Raw genomic sequence first — 24199 nt, forward strand, 5'->3', positions numbered from 1 at the left:
AAAATCCACTGACATATTTGTTCAGAACTGTTTTGAAGTATTTTTGCTTGCTAACAGTGCTTGATCTGTCCATATTTCTCTCCTGATTCAGACGTTTCAAACTATATTATGGATAATACAATGTTTTGAAGTCGTATCCTGATGCATTTGTTAACTACAAACACTACAATCACAAGTTTGGACTCTCATTCTGACGGCACCCATTCACTCTAAAGGAAACACTGGTGAGCAAATGCTCTAGTCTAATGCTAAATTTCTCCGAATTAGTTTTGATGAAGAAACAAACTAATCTACATCTAGATGGACTGAGGTCGAGTACATTTTTTGCTAATTTTTATGTTTTGGTGAACTTTACCTTTAATGCACATTCCTAGTTAAACTGTGAATGATTCATTGATGCAGCTTTCCCAAATAAAACGGGTTGTGAACAGAGATTTGCGTTGAATTTAATGACTCAGAATGTATGAACTAACAAACAAGTTTTAACTTTCATATCCTTTAGGACATCCTTTAAGAAAAAAGCAGAGAAACTTCAAAGTATTCACTGTATTTCTATAACATAGTAACCACTTAACAACGTATCCTGAGAGACTCTTTACTACTGGCACAGATCATCAGAGTGACTGAGCATGACTCAATCACTTAGTCACAGACAAACAGACACCAGGGACAAGACAGGGGTTAATTCCTGTCTTCGACAGCTCTCTGAGCAACACAATTTAGAAAAACTGAAAGAGCAACATAAATTCTAATTAGTAAAATATGTGCAAACGACTCCTGTACATGCATTAATAAGACTTCTGCTAATAATGAACTACTAAAACAAAAAACTGGAGATATGTGACCCTGGACCACAAAACCAGTCTTAAGTAGCATGGGTATATTTGTAGCAATAGCCAAAAATACATTGTATGGGTCAAAATTAACAATTTTTCTTTTATGGCAAAAATCATGAGGATATTAAGTAAAGATCATGTTCCATGCACATATTTTGTACATTTTCTATCGTAAATATCTCACAACGTAATTTTCTTAATTGCGAAGAACTTCATTTGGACAACTTTAAAGGCGATTTTTTTAATATTTAGATTTTTTTGCACCCTCGAATTTCAAATAGTTGTATCTCAGCCAAATATTGTCCTATCCTAACAAAAGCTAATGTATTCATTTTTCAGATGATGTATAAATCTCAGTTTAAAAAACTGGCCCTTATGACTGGTTTTGGTTCTGGTTTTACATTTACAATGTGCATTTAAAAAAAAAGACTTGTAGGCATGCATGTCATTTAAAGATTATCTAAAAACACAGCTGCACAGCCATCTGAAATATAAATACAAACCAGCATCCGAGATCATCCGAGGTCATAGGCGAGTTGGTCATACTTGTGCCTATTTTTACAGACTACGAACTTACAGCAGACTATAATTACACTATTAGTAGTCCTACATATATAATTACACAGTTTGAGGTCCCTACTGCATATTTTAGGCTTAGGAGGTACAGAAGTCAAAATAAAATAAGGATCATTAAGGCACGGCTACAGCAGTCCAGCTATAACATAATCTTTGCCTGCTTTAGCAACCACAACATATTCAATAAAATCCTGGCATTCTGCATTATCTAGAGACACATCTATATGACTAAATGTGAAATATAATATATGTCATGCTATATTCAAAACAAATTGCGTATTCTAACAAAATAAACATCATGCATAAAGCTTTTATGAGCTCATATTGAGAAACTACATGCAATGTTTGTGCTTTAAAATGGTCTTCACTAGATTAAAATGATGAAAAAGACGAAAATAAATAATTTTATATTTCGATTGTGACTTTCTATTTCAAACTGTCATGTTTAAATTAGTCTTACTTGCTATTTCTTTGCAATTATTTGTGAAATTTACTAGCAATTTCTGAATAGTTCCAGTGTACATTTTCTCTTATTTGTTCGTTCAAATTTTAACCTCAAGTTATGTCGCCGTAAAAAGTCCACACGTTATGCCAACGACCGATATACAGTTGTCATAATTGTGTTTTCATAATCATGTTGATGTTTATTTCTCACCTCGTTTTCTTAAGGGCATAATTACTCCTTTATGTCCTCGTGGGATTGTCACGCATGGAAACAGCAACACAAAAGTTTCGCCCTCATCTGCTGTCAGTGTCTTTGAGAAAGTGTCACCTGCTAAAGCAGCAAGTTCCAACTCAGTTCGTTGATGTAGATGTAAAAGCGAACAGGATGCCAGCTCTCGGGGTCGTTGCTTGTAATTGTCAAGTTAAACAGGGAGAGACAAGCGCCGAAACATCTTGCAGAAGAAAACACATGCTGAGCGCATGACTGTCGCTCATGAGAAATAAATCCATAATCCGATAGAAAGAGTGGATAGTGATCGAGTGCACCTTGGCGTGGATGAGTCCACAAGAAATGTCAAGACTGCTGTCCAGTGTCTGAATGAGCTCTCTGAGCATTATTTGCTGGAATATTCGAGTCCTTAAATGCCTTTGGTATGCCTACATAGCCTAAACATAATTCAATCCATACAGTCCTGACTCCTGACAAATATTAAAGGCGCAGTGACTAACTAAACTATACCTAACCGCTAGTTTTTGCCCCAAAGGGCCATATACATCAAATTAGAAAGGCTCTCCAGTACATGGCTTGTCTTGGATTAGATTCGCTCAGCATATGCTGATCAAGCATGATTTAAAATCCTTAAATTGCAACAGTTTAATGAATAAACAAGCATGACATCCTGTGATCTCATATGCCTGGGTGAGTTGAATGATGCATGCATGTAAACAGTTCTTCAAGAACAACTTGTTCCATACTTAGTGGTAGAATGAACTTCAAGTGTTTTATGTTTTAGATTCTGGTTGTTGAATAGAATGAAAGTGAAAATTCAAATTTAAGACTTTGATGATCATCTTGCTGTTTGATGAGCGGAATCCACTTTCACGTCATTTAAAAAAAAATCAGCTTCAAGAGCCACGCAAAACCATTAACATATAGGCAAACTGGTGAGTGTGTGTGAAATCCAAATCTCAAGGTAGAGACACAAAACACATTTAACTAAACAAGACAGGATGTATTTCCCCAATGAAACAGCAGCTTGTCGGTGCGACGCCTGTCGGAAAACACCTGCAAGTTTCATCCAGCTTTCCGATAACGCATGGCTCCACAATTGCCTCTGTAATTAAGCCAATCTGAGCAAATACATCCCAAAGGTCCTAGTCAAACGTCCCGAAAGGCAGTTAAGAACAACTTCGCCTCATTTCCCGTCATTTTTTCTGTCAATCTTCACGGCATCTTTTGCCAAAGCTGCTTTGCAGACTCTCTCTACGGTGGGTGCAGTATCACCAGCAGCAGCAGCAGCATCATCACCAGTTTCGCCTTAGCAACGAGAGGGTTGACCCGCGGGGATTGACAGGGCGCGTCGTCCAATGGCGTTCGTTCATTCGGTCAGTTGGCGCACGCACGGACCAATAGGAATCGCCGTATTGTTCCTGGATCTCGGGGTGAGAGTTGACTGGAACATGTGGTTAGACATGGCTGCGCCCTACTCTCATTGAGGACCGTGACTGTGAACAGGGGATGGGAATAGTTTAGCGCTAATTTAAAAGCTCGTTCGTGGGTAAGTTGCAATCCTATAAGGCATAAATGCGGAAGTCACCATGTGCAAATTAAGTTGTAAATAAACGGAGTATTACAACTGTGTTTGACATTCAGCTACATCAACACAGAGGTAAAACAAACCAGCTGTCATTCGGTTGAATGAGTTACAGGGTTGACCGTTGCAATGTCTCTTGCGTAAAGCTCTGCGTTTCTAAAACGCCATATCAATAAGCTTATACAGATGAGTTTTACTAAAATTTCTCCTGTATGGAGGATTAATATGGATGTCATGGAACATATAGCAAGCTAGCGTATAGAAAGTGTAAATATAATAAATAGTGTAAAAGTTTTTTTATAGTTAGTAACATAAACAAAAATATCCCTTGTAATTTATAAACGGACTCATATAGAACCCGGTTTCCGCCATTAAGTAAAACATAAAAAGGTAATTGCGACTTTTAATCTCACAATTCTGACTTTATAACTCGCAATTGCGAGTTTATCCGCTTATAAATATCAATAATTATATGTGTGGAGTTATTTTGTTTTTCTGAAGTGGAAATTAAACAAAAGCTAAACTCACCGACACCGACTGAAAAACCGCTGCAGATTTTCTTTTGACGAACCAACCGTTGACATTTAAACAGCCTAATTTCGCGCTTAAGTCCAGTGACGTTTATATTTTGTACCAAACGGCACCAAAATAAAACATCAACATTTTTCAGAATTTTCACGACGTTGTTTTAAGTTTGTCTGTCTGCTATGGCTCCATTTGTTCATATTAAAATATCTATATCTCCTTTTAGATCAGCATGGCAGGCAACGATATGTTTGTGAAAGACACAGGCCAAGGCCAGACAGCATCCAGGACGTTGATTATTGAAATGCTGAATAAGAAGTTCGAAAGGCTCCCTGATATCGAAAAGTAAGTTAGTTTTGACATACAATACAATATAATATGTAACAACTTTGTTTCCCTCACTGCATTTACCTGATGAAAACTCCGTTTTAACCCTAACAGAAAACTCTTTTCATACGGCCCCATATATTTGGCTGGCAACGCTGCGCTTGCTGGCTTGATTGCCAACAGCTTTTACAGACGTGTGCTCAATGTCACTCAAGGACGATTCACTTCCAGCCTTCCCATGGCTGTTCTTCCCTTTCTGACAACTGCAGCACTGTACACCGCGACTGTAACAAACCCCTTAATGACAGGTATGGATGCAGGATTGTATGAAGTTTGGGGGGCGTCCATGTGACTTCCGTCAGAATTCAACTTTGATCACTTTTGATCAACTTTGATGACTTTTGAAACATCAGCCAATCGGCATTGGGAAAATCAAATGACGTTGTGTACGCGCCAGTAAGAAAATCAAAACATGATCGGTTAATTTTGTTAAATCGACACGAAATTTTAATTGTTCTGATTGACATCAATACCGTTTTATATGTTCGAAGCTCAAGTACATATAATCTGATTTCTTAAAGCGTTTACTGGTTGCACTGTACACTTAAGTTAGTCACATGAAAGATCCTAGATTGTTTCAGAATGTTTTACATTGTTTTAAGAAGCTACGTTGTAATTCCAGGTGACCTGAACTGCCCAACCTGTACTTTGATAAGAGGGGCTTTGGTAGGTGTGGTTGGTGGTGGGATATATCCAGTTTTGTTGGCCTTACCTGTCAATGCTGGTCTTGCAGCCAGGTTAGTCCTTATTGTTACTACACACTGCTTTTCTAAGAAATAGAATGTGGCAAGTTGCCTATAACTGATTGTAACCGATCTCCAATTGTCTTGCAGGTATAACAGTGCACCAATGCCAGAGAAGGGGAACATGATACGCTTCTGGATGAACCTCAGCAAACCCGTTGTACGGAAGATGTATGTTGTTCTACTGCTGCAGGGTTTGTTTGGAACCTACTTGAGCTCTAAACAGTTTGATATCTACCTAAAAATGCTGAAAATATCAGATTCTGACAGTGAAGAGCTTCATGGTTAGCAGTAAGGCATTTATATTGATGATGATATTGTAAATCTTTTTGTTAAAATAAGTGAAAAATGCTTGTCCAGTGCCATGAGCCAGCCTTATCAGTCTTCTTCCCCCACGAATAAACAACTTATCAATATATTGTCCGATTGGAGTGTTTTCGCAACGCATAATCATATTGGTGGCACTAAACCAAAATAAAACTGCATATTTTGCTGATTATTGCTGCTGAAAATGGTCAATTGTCATGTTTTGGGCTGTACTAATTGGTCAGACCATGAAAAAAAACATTTGGAGTACTGTAGACTGCCAAAAGTATAACAAATCCAGGAAAATAGCGCCACACACTGAGGAACAAAAGGAGTTTATGGTTGGCCAAACTAAACCAGGATTTCCAAAGCAAGAATCTTGACAACATTCGTGTTTGTTCGTATTTCCGGTCAGTTAGGTGAAATATTAGGCTAATATTTTAATTAATACTGCTCGTATCTACCTTTACCACATATTCACTTTAGTTTGTCAAAATATTGTGCCGTTTCCTGCTTACTAAGTCCTCTATATGATTCGGCAGCTTCCACACATTTTTTCGTGGTTTAGACAACATAAATTAGCAGAACAACATTCAGTAATAAATTTAACCTTGCAAACCATGCTGTCGTTTACATCAGAGTATCTATGTATGTATTCATGGAACTGACCAAATCATGACATAAATGCAAACCTTCTAATCCTTTGTACTGGCCAAAAGTTGAAAAGGTTAAAAACAACCTAACAAATTGAGGTACTTGAAAGAATTACACGTTCTTATACCTCAGAAGTCCCTGAATAATGTAAATTGCCTGGCTGTTATTTTACCACAAATTGCTTTGCTTAAACAACCATTTGGTTTGTGAGTGCGAGAAAGGAAAATAAGTGGATAAAAAGTGGTGAAATGTACAACTTACAAAATGATTAAATGGAGAACATGTGGATCAATAACCATTTTGTGTGAGCTACTAATAAAAACAATGCACTGGGAAATAAACTTGTGTATCTTATTTCAAATGTGCATTTACCGCCACAAAGAGATCTTTTAATTTCCAATTCCCTACACAACAAACATACCAAACAGTTCCGAAATGTAAGCAGCAGCATCAGCTTTTAAACAAGAATTTAATTCAATCAGCATTTTAGAAGATCTAAATTAATACTGTCATTTAAATTTTTCAGTAACATTTAATTTTTCAATAGGAAGCTTGATCATCTTTTTGAAACCTCGTACAAGCTATTACCTTAAATACAAAAATGTTTTTGTATCTGATAGAAATGCACTGTATCGGAATCTTTGTGCTGGCACAAAGAGTCATTATGAAGTTTGTTTTATTCACACTGACAGCAGTATTAAGTACCACATATTAAAATAAATAAAAACAAAACATCAACTGCACAGTTATACATTTCAGAACTGCTTGGGTCGATCTGCAACACTAGAGCTGCAGTCATTCGACATCAACAATGGACCAAACAGAATAACTGCATTCGTTTTTGGGTTGTTTTGAGTTGTCAATGAGTTACAATAGCCCTTAAAGGGATAGTTCATCCGAAAACAAAAGTTGTCATTGAATACTCACCCTCATGTTGTTCCAAACCCGTAACACCTTTGTTCGTCTTCGGAACACAAATTATACTTTTGATGAAATCCGAGAGCTCTCCCACCCTTTGTAGACAACAGGGGTCCTACCATGTTCAAGGTCCAAATAAGTACAAAGAACATTTACAAAATAGTCCATGTGACATGGTTGAATCACTGATGACCTTGAACATGGTAGGACCCCTGTTGTCTACAAAGGGTGGGAGAGCTCTCGGATTTCATCAAAAGTATAATTTGTGTTCCGAAGACGAACAAAGGTCTTACTGGTTTGGAACGACATGAGGGTGAGTAATTACTGACAGAATTTTAAGTTTTGGGTGAACTAACCCTTTAAGGAATTTTGCACTATATGCTTGTATATAACAGGGAGAAACCACCACCACTCTTTATCCACCTTGCAGAGATGTATGAAAAGGCTCTTGTAGAGAGCGAAGAAAGTGCTGTCTAAAAAGAGAAGGAGAGTGCAGTTAACATCTTAATAGGACACAATACAATTTTCATTACTCAAATGAAAATTTATTACATATTTCAGAACAGTCTTTGGATTTCCATTACATCTCACATATAGATGATCATATTCAAAAACCATGACCCTTGGAAAACGCCGTTTTAGAGCATACCATTTCTCCTGAAAACTGTCAAGCAAGTGCGTTAACAAATCAAGATTAAACATGGATATGACAGATGTTCAATGTCTTGTAATCCAACATTACTATAAACAGGAGAGTTTAAACACTCATTTAGATGCTAAATGAGCATGACAGCATCTGACATCTTTAGTGGTGCGATAAAGAATCAGTAAAAAATTTTAACTTACACAATTTCACGTACTACCTTTTTTTAAATTTACCAGGCCATGATGCAAGCTGCTGGTCCCGATTCTTCTGCTTTCCCCACAGCAAAATCCACTTTAGCATAAAGAAAAATAAGGGTTCTACATGAAAAACATTCTTTAGAAAAATAGCGATATTTCAGAAAGGGTTTTTTTTTGTTTAAGAAAAATACAAGCTTGCATTGAAATCAACATCAATGTAGCAACACAGAATAAACGAGTACATAACAGATTAATAGAAGCGGAAGCCCTTTGTGAAACATCACCCAGTTACATTATTCTTTTAAATGTTTTTTTGTCTACTTAACTACTTCCCTCAAAGTTTATTTTAACTGAAATTACATACTACAATTGTGTAATCCAATAAACATCCAAAGTATGTAATTGAACAAACAATGCTTAATTTCTTTCTGTAGATTATTTTCAATACTTTAAACATACACCAAATGAAAAACAAAACTTAATTTACAGTTCATATTGTGCCGTGAACTGGCAAAAAGCATTGTCTTCATCTTAGAGGAGTTAACCAGTTCTGTGCAGTCTTCTACATCTTGATCCTTACCATGGATTTCAGCAGTCAAGGATGTTCTGTGACCCAGTCGTTCAGCATGGCGGACCAAGCACCTAGAAGAAAACTGTCAACAAGTTTAGCAGTAACTTGTATTGAAAGCAAGTTCAAAAGACATGCCATTCAAGCCCTGCATACATTTAAACAGTTAACTCTATATTCGACAATTACTGTCGTCATGTCCCCTCATTTACATCTTGTGCAAATGTTCAGTCTCAGGAAACGTTGAAAAGGTAAAATACTTGACCCTACATTTTATGCGACAAGCTCGAGCTCTCTGCACATTTGGTGCAGAATTCCACCGAGACGTGGTCTTTGTCCACATGCAGGCAGATGCCACCTGCAGTATCTTTGTCTTCCACCTTCACCCTCTTCCTCGGCATGGCATAATCGTGGTCGTTCTCGTTGGATTCCTGGAAAAGTGAGGTAGAGAATTTCATGCCGTTCACACCGCTCAATCTAGACAACAGCTGAGCCAGCATGCTCTCATTGGCCAACACGGCTCTCAAGTACCTAGTTTCATTCTCCAACTCTTCCACTCTCTTGTTGAGATTCCCGTTTTCCTGCTTGAGAACACGGTTTTCTGTCGTCAAAGAGCCAACTCTCTGTTCCAAGCCACTGACATATTCTTTCTTCTTTAATCGGTTCATCCTCGCCGCAATGGCATTCTTGTTGATGATCCGACCGGAGACGTCTTGCAGTTTTGACCTCTGGACAGTACCTCTGTTGCGGGATGAAGGAACATCAAGCACTGCGCTTTGGTCTGTCTCATCGTTGGTCGTCGTCTGTGATTCAAAGTCGGCTAAAGCATCAAGCACATCGTTGTCCAGGTCCCAGTTGAGCCCGGAGCCAAGCAGGTCATCAAGGCCCCAATCATTGGTGTCACTTTCTGGAGAAGTGTGCACGCTGGTTTCACTAGTATTACTGGTTTCTGAAACATCAATCTCATGGGAGGTACTTGTACTTGTGATGTCAGCGTTTAGACTGCTTCTTCCTCTTTTTCTGGTGATCATGGCTGTTTCAGGATACTGTGAAAACTGTATAGAAATAAAACATGGAGAAATTAGCAAAAGATGAACAACAGCAGCAACAACTTACACATAAATTAACTCGTTTCAGTAAAACCAACACACCACGCACTATTTTCCTCAAAAAAAAAAAAAAAACGAAAACAAAATGTCTTTCAAAATCAGTTTGCCTTTTTAGTGGAACAGTGTATGTAGACCCACACACTTGTCATTATTTGAAAGAAAGCAGAAAAAACTATAAAAGTTCATGGTAAATCAAGCTGTCAATCCAACAAAACATTTCCATCTGTATTTAACTAAAGAAAGTCAAACGAGTTAGAAGCGCTTATATAGGTTTCGAGCTTAAAATACCGCAAACAAGTAAAAGAACAAAGAAGTAACTTAATGAAAATGCGTCTGGAAACTTCCGTTTTTTTCGCGGTTAGCAAACAACATCCAACAAAACATTGATATTTTTTTTTTTACAAAATACTTGTAAGTCAATGTATCATAATAATCAATATATAAACAACTCAATATCGATTAAAACAATACACTTAATACTCACAGTGGTTTTGTTTAGTAGGCCGCAGCAGCGCGCCTTGGTCTGCGTGACAACGCAGTTTCTTCACGCAAAGAAAACTACAAATATTTTAGTTTATAACAGAAGCAACTTACCTTAAATTGAATGTTGATGTCTTGTGACGTCGATTGGATGAGGAAAAATACGAAAAAACTGAATTTACTGGATAGAAATGGTATTTGTTCTCAGACGTTGTAAAGCAAAGTACAAGCAACGCACTTACAACGACACTGAGAGGAACTAAAATGGCGACTCCTGAAGTATCGCGGTACTTCACGTAAGCGTCACTTCTCATAGAGGAGGAGCAACGATTGGGTGACAATCTATAGTTCCTTTCACACAACATAATTTACTTTTATTTATTACTACATTTTTAGAATTTTACATATAAAAGTGATGACAGTTTATAAAAAGTTAAAAGTTTATTAAAATGACTGTCTTAGGATAAACTCTCAAGACAACAAGTTAACAAACGATCTTGTTTGCAGCAGCAAACTGACGCATTTTGAAGCATTTTTATTTTAAGACATTGAATCCACATACTTTACAATAACAGGCATATTATATTTTTCATTATCTTTGTTTTCCTTAACAAAAACGTCAAGAAACCATCAAGTTAGTTCCTATATATGTAACATTACATAGTCTTCCTACATACTTCATTGTTCATGTATTTGTTCAAAAGTGTCACCATGCCTCAGTTTCTTACTATCTAGACATTCTTGCCATGACCATCATTCTCAAAGGTAGTGTATCTTCCACCCATTCATTCGACGACTGCATCATTTTCTCCCACAGGGCTGCTTCAGCAACATTAGAGTCCATCCAGTTCACTTCAGTGCCATAACTTTTACCTGCAGTAAGATGATATCAACAATCAGTTGTGACAATTTTACATTTTTATTTTTTTTAAGGGTGTTAAGACTTGTATGGCTTAATATAACTAAAATGATGTCTCTTACTAAAATATGTAGTAGTTATTTATAAAATACATATTTTTTGACTATGGGGGTGGCATTATTTTAATTTTGTAGAAAGACTGCACTCGGTGAGCTACTGGCATCTGTTGCTACTTTTATTGCAACACAACTTGGAAAAAAATGCGATGCCACATTGTGCGGCATTTGGTTGAAATTTTCAGTCAGAGGGCAACAAGAGAAGCGATGTAAGTCTTCACTGCTTTCCTAGCGATAAAAGGAGAAGAAAATAATGGGAAGTTGCCTATGGATGAATAAAACTTCTTCTTAAAACTCTTTGCAGGAAAATCGATTGTACAGCATTTGGTTTGCGCCTACACTTATATACACTGTCACCTGTAAGCTCTTTCAGTAGCTGTGTTTATCGTATCAGTGTCTTATTTTTTGATAGAAAAATAGTAAGAAGAAAAAGCATAGCTGGGCCAGTAGCTCCCTGAATGCAGCCGTTCTACGTAATCAAAATAACGGCGCCCCCTATAATCCAACTACATATTTCAGTAAGAGACATCATTTACGTTATATTAAGCCATACAAGTTTTAATACCCAGGGTTCCCTTTAAGTGTGGTTGTATTTCAATTACCTGTTCCCGGACCCAGCCTAATACCCCCAATGAAGTGGTTGTTGAGTCTGTCGTGGTCCCACACTGTAAGCTCCACACAGGCCTCTTTGAGGTCCTCTTGCCTGAAACCATCATACACCATGGTGTGGTTAAACACTGGATCAGATGCTCTCTTCAAAACTCTGGTCTTCTGACGGCTTTTCCGGCTGGTGTCTGGAAGGACTGCACTGAAAAGGTAAAATTCACACATGATGAGGGTCCCACATCTAATGATCCAACACATATACAAGTGTATCCAACAAAACAGCTATAAATACCATTTGACAAAGGGGTCAATGGAAACACCTCTGGTAATAGGCAGATTCTTGCATTCTTTTACCCATATTTGAACCTCACCATTCCCCTTGCTCTTGTGACCTACGGAATTAAAATGTTATTAGAAAGGAAGATGCTTCTAAAACATTTTTAATCAATTACAAAGTGTCAGCAACTTACTGTGAGTAGTCTGTGGGACAAAACGCAGAGCGACTTTAATCTCTGCACTCGTTTCCTCACTGCAGACAGAATGCTTTGGGCTGGTGGGAACCTGAACCTGGGTTGATAAAGAAAGACATACTTTAGTGGAAGTCCAACAAACATGATCTCATACCCTATGAAGTCAAACAGGATTTTAGATGTATTGTTCACAGACTTCTCAGGAAAAACATTAAAATGTATATTTTGCTGTCCATATCTTTAACAATATTAACCTACATACGGATTTGGTCTGTGGACCACCAGTTAAAGAATTAGTTCACTAATTCTTTAAAAAATCCTGGTAATTTACTAACCCCCATGCAATCCAAGATGTTCATGTCTACTTTCTTCAGTTGAAATGAAATTAAGGTTTTTGAGGAAAACATTCCAGGATTGAAGGTGAAGGTCTAAATTGCAGTTTCAGTGCAGCTTCAAAGTGCTTTACATGATCCCAGTCGAGGAATAAGGGTCTTATCTAGTGAAACGATCGGTTGTATTCTAAAAAAAATAAAAATGTTACTACTTTTTAACCACAAATGCTGGTCTTATACTAGCTCTGCGATGCACGTTTACATCTTCACAGTTATTCGTCTGTGTACTCCTGTTCAAAAAGGTATGGTAGGGCAAAAAAAACCCATCTCATGTTCTTCTCCAACTTCAAAATCACCTGACATCGTTGTTTTACCTTTTTATAAAGAGTGTTTGACTTTCTTTGCACATTTGCGTTGTAAACACTGGGTCAGTACTTCCACCTACTTTCCAACATTTTTACGCAACGCATGACGTCGAGCTAGTGCAAGACGAGCATTTGTGGTTATAAAGTATATAAATTTACCGTTTTTTTTTTTTTTTTTGGGGGGGGGGGGGGGTGGCCGATCATTTCAAAGCTGCTTTGAAACTGCAATTTGGACCTTCAACCCATTGATTCCCATTGCAGTCCACTACGTGGAGAAAAATACTGGAAAGTTTTCCTCAACAAAACGTAATTTCATTTCGACTGGAGAAAGAAAGACATGAACATCTTAGATGTTTATTCTGGAAGTGAACTAATCTTTTAAAGACTATCCTAACAGATTATTTTGACCCAAACAGACATGGCTATTGTAATCTTACCCTTCCTTTGAGTTGATATTCATTCATCTGCGTGTTACTAAAATCCCATTCAGCTAAATCGAGCTCAACCTCTCCAAGAAACATGTTACGCCCAAACGTATCGTTGTGCCACACAGAGGTGTTCAGCTTCTGGGTTTTCAACGTCTCCATTGGAATCTTGAACTGCACAGAAAAGACAACTTTAATCATCAAATTTGCATCAAACATCTCAAGAAGTTTTGAAATTCTCATACCCGTAGGATTTCGTTGTAAGTCGGATCCAGAGTCTTCTTCCTCACACATGTTTTTTTCTTTCCATATTTTGCTTTGTCAGGTAACAAGTAACATTTAACATACCTGAAGTTCAAACAAAGCATATATATTATTTATCCATTCTGAGAGAAGCTATATTCTCCTGCTATGAAATATTATTTCACGTACGGATCAGATCTGTTCCTCTTAACATCAGCCACGGCGAGGTCCTTGCACTGCACAACGAAGATGTGAAACTCTCCCAATTTTGGCACATAGTGAATGGCGAACTGGATTGTGCCTTTGACCTCCACATTACCGAAATCACTACTGTAGATGCTCATCACACTTCCAGTGACCTATACATACCCCACACAAAGACACAGATCTATACAGAAAACTTTTCATAATAGCATGTTATCAAAGTGCACAAAAAACAGATTAATATATAGTTAATTTGCATTATATTAGAGCAAAATTAGTTCTATTCAGCATTATTGGGTTGTGTTAAAGACAGGGGTCACGTACAGAGGAAACGGAGGTCACTTCAGAACAACTGCTAAAATTAGAAGGAGTGTAGCATGTTCTTGCTGTGTCATAGTGGAAACTGCTCACTGATGCACAGTCACTGTTTCTGCTATCCACCTTTTAGTCACATGCACAAACAAAAGGAGATTGTTAGCATTTATTAGGTTAATAAAAGGAGTGAATGTTGGTGTTTTAGAACTAATCCAGTATGGATGATGTTATTCTACATTAGCATTTAAGATGCCCATGGATTTTGGTCTGTATTTTACCTCTTGTTGCATGAATGCAGGCACAGACATACTCATCATCTTCACCTGTTCTGGGTCGGAGAAAGACGGTTTGGTGTTGGATGTGACTGCAGACACTGAAGCAAAGGAAATGTGTTATTTTTAGTAGAAATAATTTATTCTGAAGAGATTGTGTCCAGAGTTTCTCATTTTGATGAGCACATTTTACACTATCAGTAAGATTTTGAATGTTTTTTAAGCCTGCATTTATTTGATCCTAAGTACAGCAAAAACAGTACATTTTTTTTAAATATTTAAACTATTTAAAATAACTCTTTTCTATTTGAATATATTTTAAAATTCCTGTGATTTCAAAGCTGAATTTTTACTTATTAAAAAAAAAAAAACCATTAAAAATCTTACTGTTCAAAAACTTTTGACTGGGAGTGTATATTTTATATAAATAATCGATTTAGTTACTCCATCTACCTCAACATTAAATGCATGATTTGGTTGGTACGGAATGCAAACCACTTTAATCATTGCCATTAATCCCCGTGCTCATCAAATTTTCATGTGTCAGTTAATGCATTCCCTCAGCCATTTCAAGAAGTGAAATATACATGAAAGACCAAGGGTCGATTATGAAAAGGAGGCTTAATGTCCTTAATGCTAATTTAATGTCAGGGGCTTATCTTCTGCTCTTGATGTAATAATGCAAATGTGCTGTATAATACTCTGTGAACATTAGTTTATAAGCTATAGCAGGGGCTGATATCAACTCGTATTAAATAATTAAAAGACCATTTAAAATGTATTTACTTTATTAATATTAATATATTTTTAAAAAAGACAAATATTTACCATTTTCCATACTCAGCCCAACATCACTCCTTGTGTCAGTCTTCCATCTCTCTTCTTTGTTCAGATGACGAAGTGTTGTTAAATAAAGATTTAAACAAAAATGGATTAATTATAAACCGTAGACAAATACAGTATAGCATAAAAATGCTTGACAAGCCTGGGTTCTACATTTTGATTACAGGAAAAACACTGGGAATTATAAACAAATGTCCAGCAGAGGGCAAAAGAGACCGTTCCTTCAAAACTAAAACAAATCTGTAAAAGCCATGATACTTAAGGGCACGAAAGTTAAAGTAAACTTACGTAACGGTGTGGATGCCAGGTCCTCTAGACTCTTGGAAATAGAGATGGGTCTGGCATTGGCTCGTTCCAGGGCAGCTTTGACAGGGCTGTCATCCTCACTGTCCCCTGTCAGCCCATATCAAGAAGGAATCAGCAAACCATACAAATGCAGACATCTACTAATGCTTTATATACTATTAGTACTGAATATATGATTTGAAACACTGATTTAAGGTGGCATTTCCAGCTATTAGCGTTCTGATTTCAAAGGATTTGAAATGTATATGTAATTATGTACAATGATTGTAATTTAATAACAAGAGCAACCAAAATTTAAATTAATTCAATGAATTCCATAAAGAAATATATGGGCCATTCTACAGAATTGGTGCAAACCGCTGTCCCACAACCAAAAACATATTTAAAAAGCAGTTCTAAGATGTTTACTAAGATCTTTTTATTATCTATTGAAACCCACAATAATATTTATATAAATATAAATATCAGTAAGCTTAATATATATAAAATCATAATTTAGTGGGTACTTGCAATTGGGAGGTGGCTGTCCACACTAACTTATGAAAATGATATTAAAATAATTTTTGTATTTTATTCCATTGTTGGTTTTAAAAACATCTTTTTCTGTCACTCTTTCTCTTAGCTACATGGTGAGTAGATCCATCATTTTGAGGTAAATGCATTTCAAAAGTATGAAAAATCTGTGTGTAACTTTAAAGAATGTCACTACCGAACAGCATTTTTCTATAATCAAACACTTTTTGGGAGTTATTCCATAACATAATAGTTTTTATATGTGTACAACTGTTCAGAACTGTGCTAGCTAACCATGTGCTGATTAGCATCTTTGAGCTAGCTTCAAAAGTATCTAAAATGGTCACATTTGGTGACGTTTTGGTAGTGACATCTACACCTTTTTTAAGGTGTTATCCTATAAAATGGTCATTACCGTAACAGTTGTGACTGAAACATTTCATCATTGTTTCGGTAGTGACAAAAGGGAACACAGTCCTTTATTTGGGGGAAATAAACACAATTTATCTACAGTTATGCAAATTTACCCCTGATTTACCCTAAAAATATATATTTACAAGGAAGATGTTAGCAAAATCTTAATAGGTCAAACAACCCTTCATATTAAATGATATATTACCGTGTTTCGGTAGTGACAAATTTTGGGAAGACGACAAATATTCCAAAACTTTCTAAAAATACAATATGAGAATTAACTGCACAATTACTAGAAATGTATACCTTGGATTTAACAATTTGCATACATACAAAGTTCTTTAAAACCAATTTTGTAGAATGGCCCATATAAATCATGAGGTATACATTTAAAATATGAAAAGAACAGAAAAGAACAAAATAATTATTTAATGTGAAAATTAATTTCAATAAATTAAAACAATATAATAATACTTAAATGACTGTAGGCTGATTTATCCATTTCAGAGGTATTTGTGTTAATTTGACTGCAAATGTAAACATTATTTCACGCACCATGTGCATGAATCTTACCATGAATAAAAAAAAAAAAAAGTAATGATTTCAAGGAAAAAAGTTCTGATTACTTAATTTGATCATTATTAACACATGTAGAGGCAGGGCTTAAATAGTCATAAACCTGTAGAATGATCATGTCTACAAAGCTGAGCAACTTAATTGAGCGAAGAATCCTTTAGGTCACACTGAGCATTCGTTTAAGGACATAAACCCTGCTTCCACAAAAATCACAGAACCAATCAAGGCCTATTCTACTAAAACTAGACTGAACCAAAATGGAGAGGTGAGCTCACAGTATGAACTGGCGTGTGAGATTGACCAGGCTTCAGGCGTGGAGCTCCCCGAGGAGTCAAAGGTGATCTCCTCTGATTCAGGCAGGGAGTGTCGAGAAGGGGAGCTCTCATTGCTCATTCTCCCTGGGTTCACCTGTTCAAAAGTTTCACCTGCCTGCACCTTAACCTTTTGTCCTCTTTCATCTAAGACTGCCTGCTCAGGTACTCCCAGGTAATGGTGTAAACTCAGGGGAATATAAAACCGGGTCAGGGAGTCCGCTGACAGCTTTCGTTCTTTGAGCATGATGGGTCTTACATCAATGCCTCCATCTGAAGTCTTCCTATGGTGCTCAGGAGAGATGCATGACCTGGTTTGCCCTGTTTTAACCCTAATAGTGCATGGACTCTTGTCGGCGGGACTGATATCTATCGCAAAGGTTCTTAAGGGAGAACCTTCCTTCCTAGATTCTTTGTTTGGATATGAATCTCTACGAGGTACTTTAGACTGCAGTAGTGGGCTGGGTGTACTGGTTTGATCTTGGTCTTTTGGGTGGTAAATGTCAACGGATTGAGGCTTATCATGTTGACCTTTTGCAGGGAGGCTTCTGAGGGGAGATGGTGGTGGACTTGGCTTTGAGTGTTTCTCTGAAATTGACTGTTTGAGATCAGAAATATTCTCGGTGATGTAAGATACTCTACCTTTGATATGTTGAAGGTCTTGTAATGGCACTGTACTTGGACTTCCTTGTTTTTCCTCAGTCTGTTCTATCTTCTCTTTGTGGGTCAAACCAGCCTCTTTGAAACTCATTCTCTCTGGGGAACTTGGGCTGTTTGACCTAAAGTCAAACTGAGGTTCAGAAAGATCTGGTGAAGAACATTTTGGAGATGGTGCTGGGGATGGATCTTTAACGTTAGCTGTACACATTGGTGTCCCTACAGTTACTCTAAAGCCACTTTTTTCTTTCTCCCAAAATGACTTGAGATCATTAATTGAGACTTTATCCTCCTGTTGACTTAGGGACAATTTTAAGGTGGAGATTTCCTTCTTCAAGTCAGATATGTCCTTGGAGATTGACTCTTCCTGCAACTCATTGCCCAAAGAATGATTATCCTTGTGTTTTAACAGTGAACCGGGTGAACATTTGGCATTCATTTTCACTGTGAGAGTTTGTAGTTCACTGCTTGAAACTTCTGAGACCTTATTGCTCTCCAAACTAGAAGGTTTCTCATCTTCATGTGAGGATATGGCTGACATATCAACACCATTGGATGTTCTCCTAGGTGAGACTGAAGAAATCTCACATGTTGTAGATTCTACATCAACTGGATTTGGGTTTGGATCATCGGGTTTGGGTTTGGATGGGCTGATGCTTGAATCTGACAAAGTTCTTTCCACAGCTTTGTGATGGTTCTCATTAATGATGATTCTAGGTGCTTCACTTTCTTCTACCTCAGGTTCTTTTTTGATTCTCAATATTTGAGATGTCTCACTTTCCTCTACCTCTTCTTCTTTTTTGATGCTCAGTATTTTAGGTCCTCTGTTCCCCCTTTCCCAGAATGACTTCAGGTTGGCTAGTCTTCCTGGAGATATTTCACCTTGATCAGACGTCTTATTTTGAGGAGGATCTTTCTTGCTATGTATTTCTGCTGTCTTGCTGTTTGTAGAAACAGAGGTTTGCGGAAGTATATTATCATCTTCAGGCCTCAAAGTGCCAGATGTTTTATTATCTTGACTTATCTCTTCTTGGTCAGATGTTTGAACTTCAGGACTCTTGTCTTTTTTGTCTGCTCTCGAAAACAACGCAAAAAGCCCCCTACGTTGCTTTGGTGGAGGCTCGATCTTTGAAGGCACTGAATTTTCTGACTTGGCTTCTGGACTTTCATGATCTTTTGGTTCTTCTTCATTCATCTCTCTCTTAACTGATGACTCCTTCAGCTTTCCATCTCGAGAACCTCTCCCAAACCATTCAAGTACCTTAGAAAATGAACGACCCTCTTCCACCGTAACCTTATCAGTCTGGCACTCTGCACTTAACCCAATGGCCTTACCTGTTAATTCAGTAGAGCCGTAGAAGTTGGACACCCGTGAGGACTGAGGCTCACCATAAACCTCATGATGACCTGCAGTGAAGACAATCACAAGTTTAAAAGAATAGTACGTTGATATAGAATAATGACTTCCAAAACCAATAGTACATTAATCTGACCATGATTCCTGTGACCAGATGATGATATTACATACTAAAATGGCTGGAAACACCCAAATTGTAGTCATTTCTTGCCGTGCTTATTTACTAATCACCATTTGTGGATTAATCAACATACATCAGAAGCCATGTGCTGTTTGTATATGGTATGCACGCTCATGCAGTTAGTATGAGGGTTTATTGATGTGTTAGAATATGAATTGCTGAATTACAGGTTGATAGATTTTTTGGCTGATTATCTTACTCAAACACATTTCTTGGGTTTGATTATATTGTTAAGGTTCAGGGTGTCTTATTAAAAGGCTTTTGGAACAAGCATTTCTAACTGTCTGGTTGGACAACCCATCTACCTGTCCTTCCGTCAACCTTTCTACATGCTCAGCGCTCACCATATGGGAATGCCCGTGACTTTTAGGAGTCTCCAGACTGCTGTGTGTAACTTTGTAGACCATAGTAAGCAGACAATTCTGAGACCTCTATGCTAATCCCTTGCTTTAATGGGATAGTTCAACCAAATTAAAAATTGAAACTCAAAAATGGACATTTACTGACATGTCGTTCCAAACCCGTTTTTTTTTTTTCGTCCATACAAGGAACGTCAATGGGGTCCAATGTTGTTCATTAAAGGAGAAGTTCACTTCCAGAATAAAAATGTCCTGAAAATTTACACCCCCACTTCATCCAAGATGTCCAAAGTAATTAAGTTTTTTGAGGAAAACTTTCCAGGACTTTTCTCCATATATTAGACTTCATTGGTGGTCAACAAATTGAAGGTCCAAATTTCAGTTTCAATCCAGTTTATATATAACGGTCTTATCTAGTAATGTGTGAGATCGGGCTGGTGCAAGACGAGCATTTGCGATTATAAAGTATAAAAATTACCAATCGCTTCGCTAGATAAGACCCTTACTCTTTGACTGGGATCGTGTACCCTTTGAAGCTGCATTGAAACTGCAATGTGGACCTTCAACCCGTTGGCCACCATTAAAGTCCGCTATATGGAGAAGAATTCTGGAATATTTTCCCCAAAAACCTTAATTTCATTGCAGCTGAAGACAGAAAGACATCTTGGATCACATGGGGGTGGAGTAAAGTTCAAAATATCTTATTTTGGTTTTCTCAGAAGACAGAAAGTCAAATGTTTGGAACAACATGACAGTGTCTAAAACAATTTTCATTTCTCGGGTGAACTATCCTTTTTAGTACTTCCCGTGGTTATAACCATGTTACCGTTTTTTGTGAAATTGCTTTTATCCTTATTCGACAGATGACTCCAGACTTCTTCCAGCACACTGTGCTCTCCTTGCACTTTCTCTACAGGGCCAACGAAAGATGAGAAGCGGACCTGTTTCCTATCTAACCACCCTGATGGAGAATGCACAGAGCAGAGGGGAAAAGGAGGGCTGGTGGGAGTTTCAGGACTGGTGGGGCTGACCGTAGCTGAAGACTGACTGCTGCTGCTGCTGCTGTCGTCACTGGTAGGAATGTGGATATGCAGGGAATCAGTAGATCTACAGTTGGAGATTTTGTGCTTCAGGATGCCTCTGGGAGCAGGGGTCACAACCTGTTTAATTCCATTGTCACTGCTGGCAGTGTCCAGGGAAGAGTTCTTGCAGGAACACAGCAGCAATCTTTTTTTTGGCACAGGTTTGCATTGTGTGACTGTTTGGGTGTCAGTGTTGTCTGTGTTTAGATTAGTGTGATGGAGTGTGTGGTTCTCAGCTGGAAGGAAAGGTTCTGAAAAATAACCAAATAGTTGGGTAATGAAGCAGCAAAAGAAGGAGCAGACACATACATGCACAAAAATGGGAATTCCTGTTTTATGATGAATTCATTTTACAGTTCTGTTATTGTAACAGCTGTACAGGTTTTGTTAATTGATGAAATTTGAATGTATAGCAATGAGATGGAATGCACACTGCACAAAAGCTGGCAAGCAACCTTAAAATATAATGGTATGTCTTCTAATCAGGGATAATAGATAGAATATTGATACCATATCAGGGCTCTAGACTAACTTTTTGCACTGGTTGCACTGGTGCGCCTAACTTTTTTTCTTAGGTGCACCAGCACAAAAGTTAGGTGCACCCAAATTTTCAACCGCATCACATTCAACACCGCAGTTTTACAAGTTCACTTTTTTTTTACTTTTTTATTTTATTTATTTTTTAATCCCTGTCCATATAGGCAATATTGACTTGTAAATGATTAACTAACAATCTGGTCAATATAAAGTTCTTTATTTGAAGCATATTTTTTTCCCCCAGTACTTTACCCTACTTTGTGTAATAACGAAAACATTTCAGTGAAAAAATAAGGACAAAACTCTCTATTTTAACATTTTGAACAATAGGGCTCTACAATTGTTTTTTTTATTTTATTTTATTTTTTTAAATTCTTGTTTTAATTTTTCTCATAATCAAATGAAAGCATAAACATGTATTTATTTTTAATCAAATGAAAAATAAACCTTTTTAATTTTTGGCAAACATATATATGATTTATAAATAGGAATATATAAACACCTACATTATACTGTACAAAAGTAATACAGGACTAATATTGTTCTGTTTCATGTTAAACCGTACTCTTATTTTGACAGGTTGCCGTGAAGTTTCTGTGTGTACAGTATGATATGATGCTTTCTCAAATGAAACGGTAAAAGTGACACAGTAGGTTTGGAGATTGAGTTTATCTGTTCATGTGAGATGCAAATGCCTAAAATTAGCGGGAGCGTCACGCGTGCTTCAGTAGCCTATACCGCATGTAATTAAAAAAAAAATACACGTCTCCACCATTAATACATAGAGGCAAACGGAACATGCAGGATTCATTTTAAACGGTCTTTTTGCCTTTCAGTTTTCATAGACACTAGTCCATATCGCGATTTGAATTAAGTGACAGACCAACTTTTGATTTATCAATCCAGAAATCAACGTATTACGTGGCATTCCGCGCCATAGTAAATTCGGTTTTTATGAATGGAGTCCGCGATCCAGTCCGTGTTTTTGCGGAGGAGGCATTGTAAACGCTTGACAATGACTACGTTTACATGGACACCAGTAATCTAATTAATGACCTTATTCTGAATAAGACAATAATATGATTAAGCTGTTTACATGAGTTGCTTTTAGAATATTCCTTTCATGTTCCCGTTTTACATGTTATAGTACATAGATCGATTAATGACACACATCATTGCGTCCACACGCGACGCTATCAGTTCATCTTCCTTATAGACTTTTGGATGTTTGGGTTTTAATTTTACAAAAGCTTGAAGTGGCACTGGACATATGCAACAAATATTTTAGAATGTGTGAGTTAAAATTTGCCGTGGTCGCATTTGTGCGAGTGCGTGCTGTGCTGCTCCAAAGCGTCTGATCCATACAGCGAGCGTTTCAGAGCAAGTCAGTTTTTAGGACAAAAAAAAAAAAAAAAAACACACACGCAAGCACAGTCACCGAAAGCCAGTTTAGTTTTACTTTTTTTGTTTGTTTTCATTTTGAAAACCCTGTTATCTTTGCCGTTTACCTCACATTACGCTTTGGAGGCTTTCTTTTATTTTATTTTTTATTAATTATTTTGATTGCTCAGTGTTTGCGCGCCCTGTAATAAATTGTTTAGTCGGCATATAACAGCATGTGATGGAGTCCATGCCTCGTCTTATTCGTTTTTGTTAATAAATGCTATATAAGCTAGTTTTAATTTATTTTTGTTATGCTGTTTAATTAAAAATAACAAATCCATCTTTTAAGAATTTGTTTTAATCTTAAAATTGATAGGTGTAGCCTTATATATGCAAGCAAAACCAAGATCATGAATTCGATAGTAAAAGTAAAAAGCATCCTAAGACATTCCAATAGCGGAAATCCCGTTCACAAAATTAAAATAAATACTTACAAATTATACTAATGAAAAAGGGGGTTGAATGTTAAAAACGTTTCCATAAAACTAAAAATTATGATAACAAACTAGGCTATTTATCAGCAATGAGCATTGATTAAGCCCATGTTGTAGCAAAATATAAATAAATAAAAATGAAACCAAAGCGCAACCAACTGAGAGCGTTATGCCGCGTTCCAGACAACCCGTTACCCGTGTTTTTCCAAACTTCTACCCGTGAAAGTGCACTGGAACGGCACTCAAACCCGTGAATTCCCACCCGTGAACTCGTACTAGATCGACGACGTACTCCCAGTTCCGAGTTCTGACGTGACATAGCCCGAGAAACAACAATAAAGCCTCTAGGGGTGCGGTGTTCAGTGCACACGGTGGAAAAATTGAGTTTAGGACAATATAACGTTGCAATCAAATTATTAATACTATAAAAATAATAAATGCTTGGCGTGACTTGCCTGGAACGCTACAAAGTCCTGAGTCGTGGTTTGAACACGTGATTTACGAGCTCAAAAACCTGCCTGGAACGCAGCATTAGTGTGTATCCTGTCACAAAATGTGGCGAAAAGTCCTACACAAGGGGAATAGTCTGATTAAGGTGTGTACATGTCTTCCATAATGCGACTAAAATAGGAATACTCCACCTGTCTTAATTCGATTTGTGTTTACTCCGATTATGACTTTAGTCGGATTAAATTAATCAAAAATCTCAGTTTACATGGTTGCTTCTTAATCAGAGTATTGTCTTAATCGCGTTAAAATCGGAATATTGTTGTCCA

At 37.2% G+C, this 24199-nt stretch overlaps 3 protein-coding genes across 7 annotated transcripts in view; 1 reads left to right on the plus strand and 2 right to left on the minus strand.

The window, feature by feature from the left end:
• Window positions 1-3517: 3517 nt before the first annotated feature.
• On the plus strand, window positions 3518-5741 carry tmem126a (transmembrane protein 126A). Its single transcript, XM_073829949.1, has 5 exons — window positions 3518-3634; window positions 4422-4540; window positions 4637-4830; window positions 5205-5319; window positions 5416-5741. The coding sequence occupies exons 2-5, from the start codon at window positions 4428-4430 to the stop codon at window positions 5612-5614; spliced, it is 621 nt and encodes a 206-aa protein (XP_073686050.1). The 5' UTR covers window positions 3518-3634; window positions 4422-4427; the 3' UTR covers window positions 5615-5741.
• Window positions 5742-7726: 1985 nt separating this feature from the next.
• Window positions 7727-10461, minus strand: crebzf (CREB/ATF bZIP transcription factor). Its single transcript, XM_073829948.1, has 3 exons — window positions 10318-10461; window positions 8627-9669; window positions 7727-8140 (listed from the first exon to the last, which is right to left on the minus strand). The coding sequence occupies exon 2, from the start codon at window positions 9643-9645 to the stop codon at window positions 8881-8883; it is 765 nt and encodes a 254-aa protein (XP_073686049.1). The 5' UTR covers window positions 9646-9669; window positions 10318-10461; the 3' UTR covers window positions 7727-8140; window positions 8627-8880.
• A 262-nt stretch (window positions 10462-10723) lies between these two features.
• The window catches only part of sytl2a (synaptotagmin-like 2a), a 32956-nt gene continuing 19480 nt past the window's right edge, over window positions 10724-24199 (minus strand). Inside the window, exons 8-20 of one of the 5 annotated variants that reach the window (XM_073829421.1) lie at window positions 20754-21260; window positions 17338-19437; window positions 15542-15646; window positions 15239-15292; window positions 14417-14511; window positions 14148-14264; window positions 13809-13978; window positions 13622-13724; window positions 13389-13550; window positions 12255-12351; window positions 12077-12176; window positions 11781-11986; window positions 10724-11076 (exon numbers count right to left, since the gene is read on the minus strand). In XM_073829421.1, coding sequence (XP_073685522.1) covers window positions 10931-11076; window positions 11781-11986; window positions 12077-12176; window positions 12255-12351; window positions 13389-13550; window positions 13622-13724; window positions 13809-13978; window positions 14148-14264; window positions 14417-14511; window positions 15239-15292; window positions 15542-15646; window positions 17338-19437; window positions 20754-21260 — 3962 coding nt within the window. In that variant the 3' untranslated portion in view covers window positions 10724-10930. The remainder of the gene's footprint in view (window positions 11077-11780; window positions 11987-12076; window positions 12177-12254; window positions 12352-13388; window positions 13551-13621; window positions 13725-13808; window positions 13979-14147; window positions 14265-14416; window positions 14512-15238; window positions 15293-15541; window positions 15647-17337; window positions 19438-20753; window positions 21261-24199) is intronic. The other 4 variants (XM_073829420.1, XM_073829417.1, XM_073829419.1 and 1 more) reach the window with 4 other exon arrangements.

Source organism: Garra rufa, chromosome 23 (assembly GCF_049309525.1).
Source record: "Garra rufa chromosome 23, GarRuf1.0, whole genome shotgun sequence".
NCBI lineage: Eukaryota > Metazoa > Chordata > Actinopteri > Cypriniformes > Cyprinidae > Garra > Garra rufa.

Bases quoted from the DNA above. Each gene is read 5' to 3' on its own strand.
- tmem126a (XM_073829949.1), top strand. From the start codon at position 4,428: ATGGCAGGCAACGATATGTTTGTGAAAGACACAGGCCAAGGCCAGACA. The intron at 4,541-4,636 runs GTAAGTTAGTTT...TAACCCTAACAG, and splicing joins AGGCTCCCTGATATCGAAAA to AAAACTCTTTTCATACGGCC. The intron at 4,831-5,204 runs GTATGGATGCAG...TTGTAATTCCAG, and splicing joins AACAAACCCCTTAATGACAG to GTGACCTGAACTGCCCAACC.
- crebzf (XM_073829948.1), bottom strand. From the start codon at position 9,645: ATGATCACCAGAAAAAGAGGAAGAAGCAGTCTAAACGCTGACATCACA.